At 37.4% G+C, this 17,929-nt stretch overlaps 2 protein-coding genes across 15 annotated transcripts; one reads left to right on the top strand and one right to left on the bottom strand.

The window, feature by feature from the left end:
- Window positions 1-4,222, top strand: resilin. Of its 2 annotated transcripts, XM_067770362.1 has the most exons (3): window positions 1-1,161; window positions 1,542-1,676; window positions 3,046-4,222. In XM_067770362.1, exons 1-3 carry the CDS (start codon window positions 229-231, stop codon window positions 3,694-3,696), a joined length of 1,719 nt encoding a protein of 572 aa, XP_067626463.1. In that variant the 5' UTR covers window positions 1-228; the 3' UTR covers window positions 3,697-4,222. The 2 variants fall into 2 exon arrangements, with proteins under 2 accessions (XP_067626463.1, XP_067626464.1); XM_067770363.1 differs by lacking the exon at window positions 1,542-1,676 and having other exon boundaries at window positions 3,046-4,220.
- LOC137243115 (arylsulfatase B) lies at window positions 3,994-16,797 on the bottom strand. Of its 13 annotated transcripts, none has more exons than XM_067770364.1 (9): window positions 16,334-16,706; window positions 15,582-15,805; window positions 12,654-12,932; window positions 12,411-12,570; window positions 11,264-11,518; window positions 10,858-11,082; window positions 8,829-9,150; window positions 8,334-8,759; window positions 3,994-4,499 (listed from the first exon to the last, which is right to left on the bottom strand). In XM_067770364.1, the coding sequence occupies exons 3-9, from the start codon at window positions 12,777-12,779 to the stop codon at window positions 4,328-4,330; spliced, it is 1,686 nt and encodes a 561-aa protein (XP_067626465.1). In that variant the 5' UTR covers window positions 12,780-12,932; window positions 15,582-15,805; window positions 16,334-16,706; the 3' UTR covers window positions 3,994-4,327. The 13 variants fall into 13 exon arrangements, with proteins under 13 accessions (XP_067626465.1, XP_067626470.1, XP_067626475.1 ...); XM_067770369.1 differs by having other exon boundaries at window positions 12,654-12,800; XM_067770374.1 differs by having other exon boundaries at window positions 12,654-12,791.
- Between the last annotated feature and the right edge of the window lie 1,132 nt (window positions 16,798-17,929).

Genomic DNA, 17,929 nt, shown 5'->3' with positions numbered 1-17,929 from the left:
TTGAATTCCGATAGTAGTTATCCGATTAGTGCAGCCATACCAAAAAATTCGTGTTCGACCCAACGTGCAACAGTGCTTCAGGAACACAGCACGGCAGACAGGACGGCAAGTCCTGCCAAGAAAATTTTTTGTGTTCAACAAAGAGAGAACGAATTTAAAACGCGACTGAGATCGTCCAAGCCATACCAAAAAAACTAAATTAGAAAAAAATAGGAATTCTATCAAAAAATGTCGAGAATTTGTAGTTTTATGAGTTTATTGCTGGTAGCGTCAGCAGTGCTGGCCCGTCCCGAACCACCAGTGAGCTCTTACCTGCCACCTTCAGCTAATGGAAATGGTATTGGAAGTGGTGGCGCTGGTCGTCCCTCATCTTCGTATGGTGTGCCCGGTCTGGGCAATGGTAATGGTAATGGAAACAGTGGCGGACGTCCCTCAAGCTCATATGGCGTGCCTGGTTTAAGTGGAAATGGAAACGGTAGCGGACGCCCATCGAGTACATATGGTGCACCTGGTCTGAGTGGCGGTAACGGAAATGGAAACGGTAGCGGACGTCCATCGAGTACATATGGCGCGCCTGGTTTGGGTGGTGGTAATGGCAACGGAAACGGAGGCGGACGACCATCAAGCTCGTATGGCGCACCTGGTTTGGGTGGAAATGGCAACGGAAATGGCAATGGTGGCGGACGTCCGTCAAGCTCATACGGTGCTCCTGGCTTGGGTGGTGGTAACGGCAATGGAAACGGCAACGGTGGTCAACGGCCCACAAGCACGTATGGCGCGCCTGGCTTTGGAAGCAATGGTAATGGCGCTGGACGTCCTTCGTCCACTTATGGTGCTCCAGGCTTGGGTGGTGGTAATGGTAACGGTAACGGTGGTGAACGTCCATCAAGCACATACGGTGCGCCCGGTTTGAATGGCAATGGATTAGGCGGTGGTTCGAAACCATCCGATAGCTATGGTCCACCAGCTTCTGGCAATGGTAATGGTTATACAAATGGAAACGGCGCTGGACGTCCGAGTCAGGCATACTTGCCACCTGGTTTGGGTGGACGCAATGGTAATGGTAATGGTGACGGGAGCGGACGTAATGGTAATGGAAATGGTGGCGCTGATGGTTACGACTACGCGCAAGGTGGTGGCAGTAATGGCGATGACAGTGGCGTAAGTAATGCACATTTTCTGTAATAAGCCTAAGCTTTAAAACCAATGCATACCCGATACACAGTTAATACCCTTTTACAGGGCTTTCAGCTTACAGCTGTTGGTCTTTGAGCTACACCTGGGTTGCTGGCACACATATAATTTCTGATAGTGCAAATTTACATTATAAAACAAAACTTTGCATACAAAAACACTGCTTCGGCGGTTCACTTGACGCTTACACAAAGTCTTACTTGCCTCCTTCCTCACCTCAATACGTTCTTGAGACATTCGAAAACGTACTCTATTTCGCTTGTTACACACACGAAATTTGCTTTCATTTCATTGTCCGTCAGTATGGGTTTTTATCAAAGCCTGCTTTACTGTTATTATTCCTCTAGGAACCAGCACAATACGAATTTAGTTACGAAGTCGAAGATGCCCCGAGTGGTTTGTCTTTCGGACATTCAGAAATGCGCGACGGTGATTATACGACGGGCCAGTACAATGTGTTGTTGCCCGATGGAAGGAAGCAAGTAAGAAATATTTAATTTTAAAAATATCTTGTTCTTTTAACCTATGGGATCATGACTTTCTTTTTGAAAAACTTCTTGAAATTATGTAAATCTTGGCGTTAATGCACTTTTTTTTTCCCGGAGAATAGTAAATTTGAGATTATTCTGGCTTTGTGAAAGATTATCACCGGAATAGGCGTATAGTTCAAGATTGCATTGTTTCGGCTCATAATCATTCGATTTCCTTCACTTTTTTTAAGTCTGCACCGTCATAAAAGCTAAGTTATCATTCAGAGAAATGAATTTGAAACGTGCGACGTTTGTGCACCTTTCATATCTTAATATCTTAACTGTACATAGGAGTTAGGTATATGTCTACTGCATCATTTGTTCCTACTGAATATCACGTACGTCTGAAATGAATCAATCAAGCTTCGAAAATAGTTCTTTACCTTTGCCGGCAGCGTAATTTTATGAAAAAACGACATATTTGGATCACATCATTCGAGATCGTTCTATCTCTACTCAAGGGCCAATGTTGGTCTTCTAAGAGTTTATATATTTTTCTGAAAAATTACTTCAGTTTGCATTAGGGTTAACAAATTCTGAGGTTCCCTCTTCATAGCTCAACTGAAAAATAATTATCTGAAGTTTTCTCACCTTAACCTGGGAAAAAGTTTTTTCATCCCAGTTAAGAGCTCCGCCAATACTCCAATTTTCGACTTGCTAACTTTCTTTCTCAATTTATTCTAGTGTTATATACTCTAACTAGCGACTTCATTTAAACTTTAATTAATCCGGTTTGCTCAAATGCTAGCGCATTATAATGAGGGCCAGACTGCCGGCCGCGGGAACGAATTGTTTGACACCGTCAAGCCTTCGGGTCGTCCCTCATTACAACTCTGTTCTCCGAAATATGTTCGGAACTCACAGTGAGAGGTGAATGGTATCAATCATATTCGTTGCTCAGCCTTCAAGCCCTTTTCGACACCAAAGAATGAGTTAGATCCATCTAACCCATGAATTCTTATTATTCATAAGTTTAGCTTATGTGATCTCCGCAGATTAATGAATTAGATAATTTATCACCGGTTTCTGTATTTCTAAACTATTCTATCAAGATAGCATCTTTCCTGCGACTTAATGAGCTGTTCAGAACTTCGTTGCAATATTTTGTGAACTTTGTCATTTATTTGACCAACGATGGCTTTAGGGGGTCTTACGACGTAAGCTAATCTCCAATATCTTAAGACCCTGCAGTTGCATAAGCGATAGTCTGTGCCCAAATTTTTTATATAGTAAATAATCTTTTTTATTATACTTTTTCGAATCCCTGATCAGAAATGTATCAAGCACGCTTCTATAATATTCTGCTTCACGTCTCTCATAGGTTGTCGATTATGAAGCCGATCAAGGTGGCTATCGTCCACAAATCCGATACGAAGGCGAAGCCAACACTGGACTCGGTGGTGGTGCTGGTGGCGATAATGGCTATGAATACGAACAAAATGGGAATGGGCTCGGCGGTGGTAATGGGTATTCGAATGGTCAGGATTTAGGCGGTAATGGTTACTCAAGTGGACGACCCACAGGTAATGGTAATGGCAACGGTAACGGCAATGGAAGAGGAAATGGCTACAGTAGTCGCAACGGTAAAGGACGTAATGGCAATGGCAATGGTGGACAGCGACTTGGAGGTAATGGTTACTCGGATGGTCGTCCAAATGGACAAGATTTAGGTAATAGCGGCTATTCAAGTGGACGCCCAGGTGGTAATGGAAATGGAAATGGTTACCCAAATGGTAACGGCAGTGGTAATGGTAACGGTTACTCGAACGCTAACGGCAACGGCAATGGTTACTCGAACGGTAATGGCAGCGGCAGTGGTGGCCAATACAATGATAATGGCAATGGTTACTCTGACGGCAGACCTGGAGGAGAAGATAATACCGATGGACAGGGTTATTCTAATGGACGTCCAAATGGATTCGGTCCTGGTGGCCAGAACGGCGATAACGATGGTAATGGTTATCGTTATTAAGTTAAAAATTTAAAAATAAATGAAAATACAGACAATTGAAAAAACGATCGATAGCGGACAATGAGCCCACATAGCAAAGCGGGGCGTGGAAAGTATAAAACGCTCACCATCACATAAGAAAAAGCATTACATAAATACTCATAATCATTATCATTAGACTTTTTTATATATAAATAATATTTTGCATATTATCTAGTTAGCATTTAGTATATATGAAATATATGTGGCATATAAATAAGTAAAAAAAAAAAAAACAAAAAACACAAAGAAGTGTATTAAACTCGAAAAGCTTTGAATCTCATTATAACTTTTATTTTTCCGATTTATCTAAACATTTTTTTCAAGAATCATCTACAAAAATCTGTTCATCTTCATTTACAATTTAGTCATGCTGACTGTTATAAATCTAATTTAATAACTCACTTTATAAAGTAAATTTATGCTAAGTTGTACTCTATATTTTATATAATTTTTATTGTTTTTTTTTTTTTAATATTCATTTTTATAACTTAGGTTATGTTAATGCAATGAAACGAACAAGCAAATGTTACAATAAAACACAAAAATATTTTTATATTTAATAAAAAAAAAGTGATTTTTTATTAATCAACAATTTTTCGGTAAGTGTTGCTTAAATATTTCCAACAATTTTATTACTCTCCACAATATCTCCAAAATTCGTCCACACATTATTATGTAAGCGAGGATCACCTTGAGGATCGTCTGGTTTGTTGCCGGGGGGTATAGCAGTTTCATTGAAACGGTTTAGTTCATCTAAAAGGTCTTTGAGTATATTAGGATTTCTGAGAAAAAAGAAAAAGAGTTGTAGAGTTTTGATATATGTACATATGTAAACATATAATTCAATAAGAGAAAAAAAAAAAACAAATAACTAAACAGATACACAAAAACTCAACCACTGCGCCATCTATTGGACACCCTGATACCCTATCGGCAAAGTTCTCGATATATCTTAAATTTGATAGCAGCAAATCAAGTTCAATACTTCCGAAACTTAGGGGACTATTGAATTAATATCATCCCCCATTGATATGGATTGGTATATCTCATCAAAGACTTTCCTTTCCAGGATTAGTGGTGTTGACATTTTTTCTTCAGACCTTTACCCAGCTATATGAGCACATGGCAATGGATTGTTATTTATTTAATATATTTATTATCATAACAAACATTGGTCAAACTCCAGTCACCACAAGAAGCCTTTTTTATAATTGAAAGAACTTGTTTCTAAATGTTTGATGTTGCTTTTGCTCGGGAGTTGAATCCAGGATATGACATAATATCTATTTTGCAAAAGTCGGAGACTCGAAATCAAACGTACAGCTATGGTGTCTTCAACAATTTTTCTTAGAATCATCTGTAGATTACGATTTTGCTATACTCCTAATGGAAAAAAATTTGACCCGAGTATATAAATATAATATATATATATAATAGGACTGCAATACAGTATTTTCTTTCGCAGCTCCAATCCTCCGGGGGTAGAAGAAAGGTTTAAATGAAATTTTTTAACACACCCAAGAGTATATTAAGACTAAACATTTCAACTTACCATCATGGCTGGATATATGAATATTAGGGCGGGTCGATTTAAAAATCGCTCATTGCTGTGTGAAAATCGTATTCTAGTGATCAAAATAGGAAACTTTGCCGAAGGAACCAAACCTCTAAAACGAATTCTGATGTCCCCCCTTTGGGTCGAACTTTTGGGTAGGGGCAATTTCAATTCTACGTGCTGTGTCTTGTGGTGGCTTAAAAAAAAACAACACAAGTAATTTTACGATCTGCAATTGTGTCACAGTGATACCTTCATTTTTTAAAACGGTTGAATAAAAAACCCACACAACTATGTTTACGACGTGCAAATGCATCACAGTGATGCCTTGGTTTTAAAAGGGGGTTGTAAAAACGCTAATTTCTAATAATTTTTTTTTAATTTCTTTTCTATTACTATGTTAAATTCATTTTTTCATTTACATATGTTCTAACTAAATAAATTTCTAAAGAGAAAAACAAACTCCAAAAAGAAGAAAAGCATAGGCATTTCAAAGTGGGATTTTTCAAAATTTGCAAGTTCGACCCAAAGGGGGGGACATCAGAATTCGTTTTAGAGGTATGGTTCCTTCGGCAAAGTTTCTTACTTTGATCCCTAGATATGATTTTCACAGAGCAATGGGTGATTTTTTTGCCTCCCCACAAATCGACCCGGCCTAATATATATAAATCCCTTCCATGTATGGACAAGACTGTCTCTTTGATAGGACTGCCTTGAAAAAATATATATCAATATAAGCTAACCCAAAAATCTTAAATTTAGGAGCACCTCTGTTCTTTCCAATTCAATATCTACCGAACTGTGCACTTAATTTACTAATACTTCTTTCACTCAGCGAGAAAAGACTATAAATAAAATAATTTAAAAAAAATTTTAAGTTAAACGGTTTTATTGAAAACAACACTTACATTAAGTATTAATAATACTAAAAGCTGGAAAATAATTAGGTAGGTCCTAGGTACTAGTCATCACACTCCTCATCAATCTAGGGCGTTTATCAGACAATTAAATAATTAATTTCTGTGAGGCGTAGCACAACCTTCATGTAAGTATTGTTTTCAATACCCACACAGCATTTAGATGATAAATACAATTTGACGAAAAATACAATTTGACTACTCCTTGCGAATAAATACTGAGTTTTCATACAGTTGAACAAAATAAATAATAAAATAAGATTACTTTTAATGATCAAAAACTGAAAATCATTTTTCGATCACTTTTTGAAATAATTTTCGAATAACTTTGATGAATAAATTTTAAGATTTTATAAAAATGAACATAGAGAATAATAAAACTTGTTTGCTTTTGATGATCAATAACTGAGAACAATTTTTCAATCACAATTTGGAATCATTTTTGAATTTAATTTCTTTAACTTCGGTGATCAAAAATTTTAAATCATTTTTCAATCAACTTTCTTAATATTTGCAGACTACCTTTCTTGAAAAAATGATCAATTTTTTACTTGTTAAAACTATACTTCTCATTGAAAATTTGATTTTTCTTCATTAGCTCACAATTTTTCAATCATAAAATCCAAAAAAATTACAAATATACAACATATATTCAAGACTAAAAGTAATATAACTACTGCTGCTAACCTAAGATGTCTTCTAGCATTTCTCTAGATGCGGCTTCCCAGAAAAGACATACTGGATGGAACCGATGTACGGAAGTTGAAAGCTGTTTAACCGCTGGTAAGTTAAGCTTGATCGACACGCCTGGACCCGGCTTCAACATCCTCCATGAGCTATGATTGTCGAAAACATCTAGTTATATTTAAAGAATGATATGAGACATAGTAAAATCGTGATTTTTAAAGTGACATCGTTACCATGATCTAAGATGATGATCATAGATGATGTTGGATGTTGTAGTCATGTGTGTGTACAACGGTCAAGTTAATTACTACCTGCGGTACAAAACGCTTACTTCCGAGCTTCCAGATGCTTTCACCCCCTGATGAAATATGATCTTTATATAGAATCACAATCTTATTCACAAATGATTCCAAACCATCATATAATATGATTGAAAATTGTTCTTAAATGTGATCAAAAAATGACTGTGAAAAGCAATCAAATGTTATTCCAAAAGAAGTAAAGTACAATCTTCCAGTAATATCAAGTAGATAAAAAGATGAATAAAAAGTGTTTCGAAATATGAATCATAAATGATTATTCAAGAATAATCACATTTATGGTACATTTTTCTCCCGACGATACGTTAATTTTCGAACAGAAAATGCTTTTAAATTTGAACGTTTTTAATCATCTTGGGTATGATATTTGAATATTTTTTTATCAAAATTTTCAAAAAATGTTGGCTGGGTAATAACTTACAAAATTTTGTTTAATCATTTTATTTTCAAGTTTTCAGTCTTTATTTAATTGCCTATTATTTCTCATTCTATTTAGTTCATTTAGTGACTCATTGTTATAAGGAATCTTTCCTGACAATTAGTTACAATCTAGGTCACATAATCCTTCCAAAGACTCTAATCTACTCGGCGCCACATATGCTAGTCCATCCTCGAACTCCTAAATATTTTGTTCCAAATCGGACCGCAAATACGAGTTTTTCAATACCTCGATCCTTTGCCACACCTAGCGGGATTTTTTTCCATAAATTGATTTCTATTAATGTATGTATTATGTGTTCCAAGTATGAGCCAAATCGGGCCACAAATACAACTTTTTGAAATATTTCGATCCATGCGCCACCTATCGGAGTTTTTTTCATATTATTGCATTGTCATCGGGTTCTGAACTACATATATTCCAAATTTCAAGCTTGTAGCTTATCGGGAGGTTTCTTAAATTTTAATTACAAAATTCGTTCACAACGGCCGTGCGGCCGGCCGGCCTGACAAGTCAAGCTAAATAAAACCGTTTAAAAATAAGAACTGAGTTGGCTCATAGAAGAGGCAGCCCGTTTTTAGCGTTTTCTAAACATTGCGATTCTTTAAGTTGATCGCTGTTTTCGTTCGAGGCATTCGATATCGCCGATGATTCAAATATCCCTAATAATGTTATACAATTTTCTAAATTTTACTCACGCCTCAGCCACGTTGTAATATTCACATGGATCATGCTTTACATTATACAAACATGGCTTCCGTTCCAGATAAAAACATGCACTCGGTGGTGCTGTCATCACACAATTTACTGTAGCTGCGCTACGCATTCGTATAACTTGCGCCACACTTGGTGTCATATTTAAACTGGCCAGAGCTTCGCTGACTGGACAACGTTGTAAGGCCTTAAAATCGTAGGATGTAATATTACGCAAACCCGGTGGGCCATACCAACCATTCCACATATTATCGTAATTGGTACCAATTACAACCTTCCAATCGCCAGATGTCAGACCAGCGCTTCCAGAAATATCGTCGATATTATGCAAAATAGTTTTACGTGGCGATGCTTCGTCATGCGATAGCGCTTTCCAAATGCTCACACCATCAAATGCAGTGGTGATATTTCTATGTGGAAATAAAATTATGCTACGATGCTTCACAAACACTAATCTGGATATCCAGATGGATACTTACTGCGGTTGTGCTCCATCAGCGGCACCTGTAACTGCACTCAACAATGTTGGCACCCAATCGACAATGTGCATACGTTGTTCGGCTACACGCGATCGACTCTTTAGACGTGGCGACCAGAGAAGTGCAGCGCCACGTAAGCCACCTTCCCACATGGAATTCTTGACACCGCGCAATGGCCAATTCGAAGCGTGATTTAAATTAAAGCCTTGAGGTGGACCACCATTGTCTGTGCTAAACACGATTATCGAGTCATTAAGCATTTTGCGTTTTTGTAATACGTGCACGATTTGTCCAATAGATTGATCCAATTGGGTGAGCATGGCTGAAGCAGGAAAATATACCAAATGTGGGTTATAAAAATGTTTAATTATGAGTGAGAATGAAATAGTCCGAGTCAACGTAGAAGCAAGTGATGCAGCGAACTTCAGAATTCGCAAATCAATCCACGCAGTTAAAGTTCTTTGGCATTAGGAATTAGAGTGAACCTAGATACCGGTTGGCACGGTGAAGCATGCCTGGCTCAAGACGCGGCAATAATCTGACCATCCAAATTGGCATCACTCCCCAAAAACTTTGTGCCTCTCCCTATTTACACAAATATGGATATGCCCAACTCTATGGCTGGTTCACGGATGTGACACCTTTCATTACTCGCTACTAATTTCCTGCAATTCCTTCGAGGTAGGTGGCACAACTAAGCAAGTTAACATAAGGAAGTAATTCGGCGTAGGATAGGAATCTCTAGCACACAATAGTGCGCAGTTTGTGGTTTTTCAGGCTAAAAAACTTATTTTTTACCCCCAACACTTTCAACTTCACCTAATTGACGCTCAGCCCCCAAAAAATGTTGACCCAGTCGCAATACTTGTTTCATCCTCCGAGTGTAAAGAGCTTGAAGCCTCTACTTTCATTTTTTTCACCGTAATGTTTAGCTCGTTTTCCGCCACATACGGCTATAAGCCAGAAAAAATAATGCTCTACGTATGCCAGAAAGCGAGACTAGGGTGTATGGTACACTTAACTTCCGATTCCGAGACTCACTAAGATGGCTGCAGCTTTTTACTACACTATTTACAGAACTTCTATCCATAAATGTATGCTTTGACCAAAGCTCGCTATACGAGGATGAAGAATTCGAATTGTTATGATCTGATCCAAAACTTTTACCAATCTATTTAATTATGCGGATCGTCTTATAATGGATTCATACACAAGATCGCTTAACATATATAAGTTCATGTGTGGATGAGGTAGACACATCGGCAACATTATCAGGCTAGGTTGCGCTTCACCTAAACTGTAATTAGATAATTGAGCTTAATTTTACGACAAAACGAGCGTTAATTATTCAGCTAATTTGCATGCGAGGAAACACCACCCAACGCAGTGATCTTGTTTTCAAACAATGCAAATCGTATCTGCCTCATTTCGACTGCTCGCTGAACTAGGGATGCGAGTCCCGAACTCTTTTGAAGTTGGCTTGTGGAAGTTTTTTGTTTAAGAAATCAATATTTTCTTAAAGATAAAATGTTAAGAAGCTCACTAATCAGAAATAAAGTATGAATATCTTCGAAATTTTTGGAGGGTCCTGATATCCGTTATAACTTGTGGGAGTAAAATACGCTAAATGTTGTTTTTTCCAAATAAAAATATGCCGAAATCTTGTTTTCAACTCGGCGAACGCTGTGATGTGGCGGTACCGTGCTTGCCCACCAAACCAACGAGCTTGGGTTCAAGTCCGGGGATAAGCATGAACACAATAATTTAGAAAGTTTTTAATTAGAAAAAACACTCTGAACACTCATGGCATAAATACACCTCATGAAAAGCTTCGCAGCGTTAATTAATTTACTGCAGATACCTTTCGGTGCCGGCCTAAAACGTGTAGACCCCGCCGTCCCGCCAATATGCAAATCCACCGAGTATGTATATCACGAGTTACATTTTATGTTTACGTAATGATATGATCTTTTGTGTTTTTATGAATTTTTCGACTTATACGAAATTCTATGCTTGTACCCCTCAATACCTGCATATTTTCGTCTTCCAAAATCCTCGATACTGCTCAATTTAGCCTCAGCTTCATAGGGCACTGGTAGTGCATTGTAAGGATTGGCTGAGTGTACTGCCGCATGTGCAACATAAAGAAAGAGCGGTTGAGCGGTTGCATTGTGCTCCGTTATCACACGCACCGCTTCTTCGGTCACTATATCCGTAGTGTATTTTCCATGATATTCATAGCCGATTTCCATGCCTGTAATATAAATGAATAATTATTTAGGAAACTAAAAATAGGAGAGAAATATTTTAGATTCCTTAATGCAACACTAAGTACTTAGTTTTAAGATCCAATAGACCCAGCAATAGTTTTATTTTGTACCTACATATGCATACCTCCATATACCTCACTCCAGTTATCTTTAATTTAACCTTACCCTTTCTCATATCCAATCCCCACATGCCGTGTTCCATTGCGGTGTGATCAAAGTAGTCATGGTGTCCAGTCCAAAATCCCACGTGTGACTTAAATCCCCGCTGCAGTGGCGTATAGACGCTTTTGTAATGACCCAAATGCCATTTCCCAGCTATGTGAGATGAGTACCCCAAATCGTTTAGATACTGCGGCAAAAGTTTCTCTGTTAACGGCAATCCACGTGGTTCAGCGCCGTACAACACTCTATGTTGCATGCCTATCAGGTATAGAGAAAAACTGGGTTTATTTCCTTGTTACTAAGTAAATGCACAACAACAAAAACATTAAAGCAAGCTACATAAACACATTAATCATCATTTACCCACATACATACAAGGCAACGAAGAGATAACTCACACACAGTCAACAGTCGAATTAGTACTCACATTTACACACGCATATGCCTATGCGAGAGGCTATAAACTACGAATACACACGCCTATAGCTGGCACCCAGTAGAAAATTCTAGAAGGAGAAAGTCTAGACATTTGGAGCAGAGAGTATAAAAGCAGCAGAAGCTGAGTAGTCCGTCATCAATTTGCTTTAAGCACGCTATTGGTTGTGAAGTTAAGTGCTATTGTGAAGTACTTTCAATTGCATTGAAGACCATTTTTTCATTATTGAATATTGGAGTTATTTATTTAACAGTTTAGCGATTCGAATGTTAGCAGAAGATTTGGAATAAGCGGAATTTCCCCGAAATTCGTTACACTATAATTCAGATTTGCAAAGCAATGCAAAAAACATGGCGTATAATTTCATCAATATTTAGGGTACCATAAGTCGTACATAAAAAGTTGAACAATTATTCTCTGTTCGTAATAAAATTGTTTACATTTCGCGCTCTGGTCATTATTTAATTAAATAAACTCGTCAAAAAATATTGCTATGCATAAAAGAAGCTTTTTTCATTCTCGATTCCAATTTATTTTTGAAGAAAATTACCGATATAATTTTTGAAGTATACTACAAAGTTGAAACTCATCGTAGTCGGCATAAACATGTAGGCCCGTCCCGCCAATTTGTAGTAAAGGTTAAAAATGAGCACGACAAAAAAAACCACGCCAAGTATTTATTAATTTCATTTTTAACCCAGATTGAAGTCTCACCTGTATGTATGGGATATTTTCCTGTCATTAGCGATGAGCGAGATGGTGTGCATATTGGATTGACGTAATAATTATTTAATATGAGTCCCGAATAGGCTAAAGCATCAATATTCGGTGTAGGAATCTGTGCTGATCCATGAAAGCCGACATCATTGAACCCCTAAAATCATTAGAAGAATCTTTGAGAGGTTGTAAATACAACGATATATGTGTAATACTCATTCACATCTTTGTAATACTCACCAAATCATCTGCCAAAATAAATATTATGTGTGGCTTTTTTTCTATACTCTTCTGCGCATGAATTAATGTAAGGAGGCCAATAAAACATTGCAATATCCTTAAGTTTAATATTTGTATAAGCTTCATTTTATCTTAGGGCTGGAAAAACTATTACCACGTGTTTAATTTAAAAGAGGTGTGTATATTTAGTGTTATGAGTGCATGCAAATCTAGTAAAAAGTACATATAAGATTGTTTTGAATGGACCGGGCCCAACGCGTCATTGTGATTCACTATCTTCTGGAACCAACTATTTATGAAACTTTCGAAAATTGTTCTTATATTTACTCATACCTCTTCAAACCAAACAGCCCAAAGCTCGGTTATCGATTTATGTAAAGAAGTTAGGGCTAGATACTCGTTGGAAAAGTGTGTAAGTGAAGAGTTACGTGCAAAAATGGGTCCAAGGTCGATGTTCCCTTCTTGTGTAAAACAGCTCATAAGAATTTTTTATATCTCGGGAACTGATTTTAAGACATCGAAAAATGTAAAGCTTTGTGCTAGCTTTTTACTTTCTTAAAAAAAAAAAGAAATTAAGTTAGTAAACAAAAAAAGCAACATTTTTTTAAGTAAATGTCACTATTTCTCTCCGTGTAATTTTATGACCGGATTTACATGGAACGGCTTGCCAAAGGTTTTGCAAATTTTTGCTAGGTTTTAAGATTTTCCATTTGTTTGTAGCAAGACCGTAGCCAATCCATACTTTGAACTAATCTGCCACAGTCGAAGCTCTTGGCAAAGCGTTTGTTTTAAATCAGTCTTACACTTTCCGTGGATTTCCTGTCCTAGACGGATGAATTTTCTAAAGTGTTGACATTGACTTTAAAATTATTTTATATATATAGATAGATACTATATGCATATACATAAATATGTATCCAATTTAAATAAACATTATGATTTTCGATCACGATTTTAGTTGCGTGAGAAATGTTAATGTTGTGAGGGGTGGTGGTTGCGCAAGTACTACGAAGTGTGTCTAAAACAATGGTTCCTCGATATTATTAGTACAAACAGCAAAATAAATTTTAATAAAATGTTTAAGAAATTTTGTACTAAACTATAATACCCTTTGGTACATCACAAACTTGATTGTTACGGTATTCTCCCTATCTACAAGGAAATTAACATCAAAATACTTACGAAAAAGATTATCTAAAACGGCTCCCCACATCGGCAGTGGCTTTGCAAACACTTCTTGTGCTCTGCCCAAATCTCTTCCGAGCTACATCGCGTTTTAAAGGCGTGGGTTCAAGCGCGGGGCTGTAAAGTGTCGAAGATTATGTGTAGGTCTTACAACCTTAGACTAACGCAATTGCTTCTATCATTAAAAAGAGAGGACTGTAGACTCATGACGGGTATTCTGACTGGACACTGCCTTCTGGCGTCACATGCCTTTAAATTAGGCTTGGTCAGTGATAGCAGGTGTAGGAAGTGCGGGTTGGAGGAGGAAACGATCGAGCACGTTCTGTGCTCGTGCCCTGCTAAGACTCCAGCTATTAGGAGTGATACAGCTGTCAGATCTAGAAGCAGCAAGTGGCTTAAGTCCTAGGTAGCTTCTAGTATTTGCCAAGAGGACGGAGTTATTTTATAACATAGGTCCTGGTTTTTGATAGGGTTTTTCAGTTTGGTCGTTAAAACAAACTTCTGGTAACACTACGGACTCAATCAGTCTATGTGAGGTCCTCATGGACCGGCCAGTTCAACCTACCTACCTACATCGCGTTTTGTTATAATTATTATGTTTTATTTAATACTACCTACCCCCTCCACCGCGATTTGGGAGTGGAGCGTGAAATTTCCCACTGTAGTGTTAAAGGCAACCATAATATGGACATCTATCGTTTGTCTGTTCTACGCTCCATAATCTCTACATTTATAAAATTTTTACAAGTCGATTGAAGATATTTAGTAAAAATTTATAGAATGGGTCCTTATTAGATCTCTGACAACAGTTATTTTGAATTTTGTTAGTCTCAGTCTCTGTCTGTCTGTCATCACTTAAGAACCGATGCGTATAATTGAATGCAACTTTCACTGTTGATTCAGACGAGATCTAGGTTATAGTTTAAGATATGCTCCTGTGGTCCAGAAGTGAGACCTAATATATGGACTTGGGTGGATTTCGAATATATTTGCGCAACATGGAAACCAACTTAAAGCTTCTGATGGGCTTTGGCTTAAATGTTAAATTTTTAAGATATCTCAACCCGTTCCAGATATAAAGGCCAAAATGTGGATCAGGAATACATTTGAACGGTTTTCTACGATTTAGGTATCAAACGAAAAGTAGATATCCACGGGTGTGTTAACAAAGGTTGCCTTTTTAATTTTTTTTTTCATATTGGCGGCAGCCGTGCTCCGTCTATCACACCTAATATTTTGGGTTCAAGCCCCGGACAAAGCAACATCAAATATTAAGATACCGGTTTTTTCACATAGAAAAAAATTATTTTCTAAGAGGGGTCGACCCCCGGAAGTGATTTGGAAAACACTAAGAGTGTATTTCTGCCATGAAAAAGATTATTGGTAAAAACTCATCTGCCTTGCAGATACAGTTTGAAGTCGACATAAAACATACAGAACCCGTCCGGCGATTTGTAGGAAAAATTAAAAGGAGCACGACGCAAATAGGAAAAGAAGCTTGGCCTAAAAATCTCTTGGAAAGTTATCGCGCTTTGCATTTATTTACTTATTTTTGTTTTACTCTTTATAAAAAATATTGACATAGATGTGGACCGGGGATAACCCCAGAGCAGCGGCTTGTACATATGGTTGTGTCCAGCGCAATATCCTCATTTCCGAGGTGGTTTACACGTTGAGTGATTAGCTCACTAATAGGGGGCACTTTCATCTGCCGATCTAGTTCACGTCACTACATACACTCACAGCAATAAAATGCAGTGTTAGCACTCTTCGATGCGACCGGGCCCAAGTAGCAATCTATGCGCCATTTTGACGCACTATCTCCTGGAACCAATTGGTTATCATGTATATTAAACTATTATTCAGCGAGCTTATTTTTACTCGAATCATTTTGTTTTTTTGTCTTTTACAGATCATTTTCATATCTCTCTTAAATAGGACAGTCTGATATTTGCCAGAAGAGTTAGCTGTTATTGTAAATAAAGCTATTAGCGAGTTCGCTATGTTAGTACCTCGGAAGCGGTTGGATATTGCTGGGCTTTCGTATCCACGAACAATATCCTTTGGTAATGCATTTAGTTGTACATTTAAAGAACGAGTAGGAGTGTATTTTAATCATAAAAACTTAATAAAATATTTAGAAAATCCAAGCTATATGATGAGATTTGATTATTAAAATTTAGTTCAAGAATATAGCTCCTCGAACTTCTCTATACGAGTACAACGACGTACCGTCATATATTATCTCATAAGCAAGGCACAATTTCTAGAGGTGCATTGTTTATAAGAATTAGGAAGCGGTGCTTGAAATCCGCCAGGGTTAAAATCGCAAGTAGAACTGGCTAGTAGCTTTACCAGATAATCAATGTAAGATTATTCTTTTAGTATAGCAACTAATTTCCTTCTTTTATGGTTATCCCCCATTCTTGATTGCAAAACACAGCTTCATATTTTCATAGGATCAAAAGTTCCAATAGGTTGCGGAGTGTTTATACCAAAGTTTTTTTTTCTTCTGAAAGAAGCTGGATTCCAAGCAGCAGTAAGGATATAGTTTGAGGCTTACTTGGGATTTTTACGTAAGTTAAAATTTTTTGATTAAACTATTTTTTTTTTTTTTTTTTTTTTTGTTGGTGTTCCTTGATAATATATTAACATCGCGCAATTTGTTGTTTTTATGCTCTTTTCACATTTGTTTAAATGTTTTTTTTTTTTTTTTTTTTGGTTTTTTGCCTGAAGCCTCACTCACACAGGGAGAACGTGCTTTACTCCAAATGGTCTCTTATCATTTAAAACAATAAAATTTGGCTGTGGGAAACCGCAGCTCCGAATTTAAAGTATGAGCACAACAGGAATACCAAAGAATAAGTCACTTACAGAAATCTACAGCCGTTGGCGCGTGTGGCTAAATTGAAACTGAATAGACGGCGATTATTCCCTGAGACGCGTAAAGCTGATGCGTTCGATCGAAGCGGCATGACAAAGCTATAAACTGGTTTTGCACTGAGCCGGTTTATGTATCAAATCGTTCGTTTCGTTGGTCTGACAAAGAAACCACCTTGAAAAAACCATGGTATTTTATGTTTAAAAAAATTAGTAATCAAGCTGTGCACTACGCTTTGCATCCGTCACTCACGTAAAAACCATTTCCACTGAAAAACCATGGGAAACATTTTAAGGCCTATGATTTAAGGGCATGTACAAATTTCAATGGAAGGTGTCGGCTCTCGCTACATCTATAACAATGGCCAATGGTGTTGGTTTTGTGGTGGAATGTAATATTTTTCAACACGTTATCGCGATTTGATAAACGTTCATCCTAAGTGACAGGTTCTAGTATAAAATGTCAACAAGAGAAGCTACCTTCAAAGAACAGAAAAAACAGCAAGCATGTCTAAATATTGACTCGAATCATGAGGCTAAGGTAGCCAAGATCGACGCACGCCTGAGTGCAGGGAAGAATTAGCCCGTAGTGACACATTGAGATTTTTCATCTCGGCTCTCACATTTGCTTGCTGAGAGCACATTTCTTACTCTCTATATAGCTAAAGTCGCCTATGTGGTTACGTGGAGACGTACCGAGGCGGCCCATTAGAGACATTCACAAACGGGTTCATAAACCAATACAAAATTTTCTTAATGGTTAGAGCCACTGAACCGATTAGAGCCATTTAGCCGGTTCGTGCTGGTTTGCACCTCTGGTATTTGCCTACAGCAACAACAATGTAAATAACTACATACAAACAAATATAGCCAGTCCGGTACACAAACGATTATGTTGGACTAAAGCTAAGCTTGTAAATTTATTTATTTATTTATTTTTTTTATTTATTTATTTATTTATATAGTAAAGAATGGCTGTATCGTTAAGAGTTTAAAGTTATGTTATGTTTTATTCGTGGGAAATGACTCTTGCCCAAATTGATGGCTACGACTCCGCAGTGTCACTGCTACAACAACAACAACTCTGCAGTTGAGCAATTGAAGCTTACCTCAAAACAAAAACTTCTTGTCCTTTTGCTCGAACTCGTTGATGGAATCAAGGCAGACTGACAGACGGAGGTAGCGATCTAGACAATTGATATTAGCAGCTC

Source organism: Eurosta solidaginis, chromosome 3 (genome assembly GCF_040869045.1).
Source record: "Eurosta solidaginis isolate ZX-2024a chromosome 3, ASM4086904v1, whole genome shotgun sequence".
NCBI lineage: Eukaryota > Metazoa > Arthropoda > Insecta > Diptera > Tephritidae > Eurosta > Eurosta solidaginis.
The sequence above is the reverse complement of the archived record's forward strand: the minus strand, read 5'-3'. Positions and strand labels throughout refer to the sequence as shown.

Bases quoted from the DNA above. Each gene is read 5' to 3' on its own strand.
- resilin (XM_067770362.1), top strand. From the start codon at position 229: ATGTCGAGAATTTGTAGTTTTATGAGTTTATTGCTGGTAGCGTCAGCA. The intron at 1,162-1,541 runs GTAAGTAATGCA...TTATTCCTCTAG, and splicing joins GTAATGGCGATGACAGTGGC to GAACCAGCACAATACGAATT. The intron at 1,677-3,045 runs GTAAGAAATATT...CGTCTCTCATAG, and splicing joins TGCCCGATGGAAGGAAGCAA to GTTGTCGATTATGAAGCCGA.
- LOC137243115 (XM_067770367.1), bottom strand. From the start codon at position 12,779: ATGAAGCTTATACAAATATTAAACTTAAGGATATTGCAATGTTTTATT. The intron at 11,519-12,410 runs GTGAGACTTCAA...TATACCTGATAG, and splicing joins AAAATATCCCATACATACAG to GCATGCAACATAGAGTGTTG. The intron at 9,151-10,857 runs GTATTGAGGGGT...TTCCTGCTTCAG, and splicing joins TGGAAGACGAAAATATGCAG to CCATGCTCACCCAATTGGAT.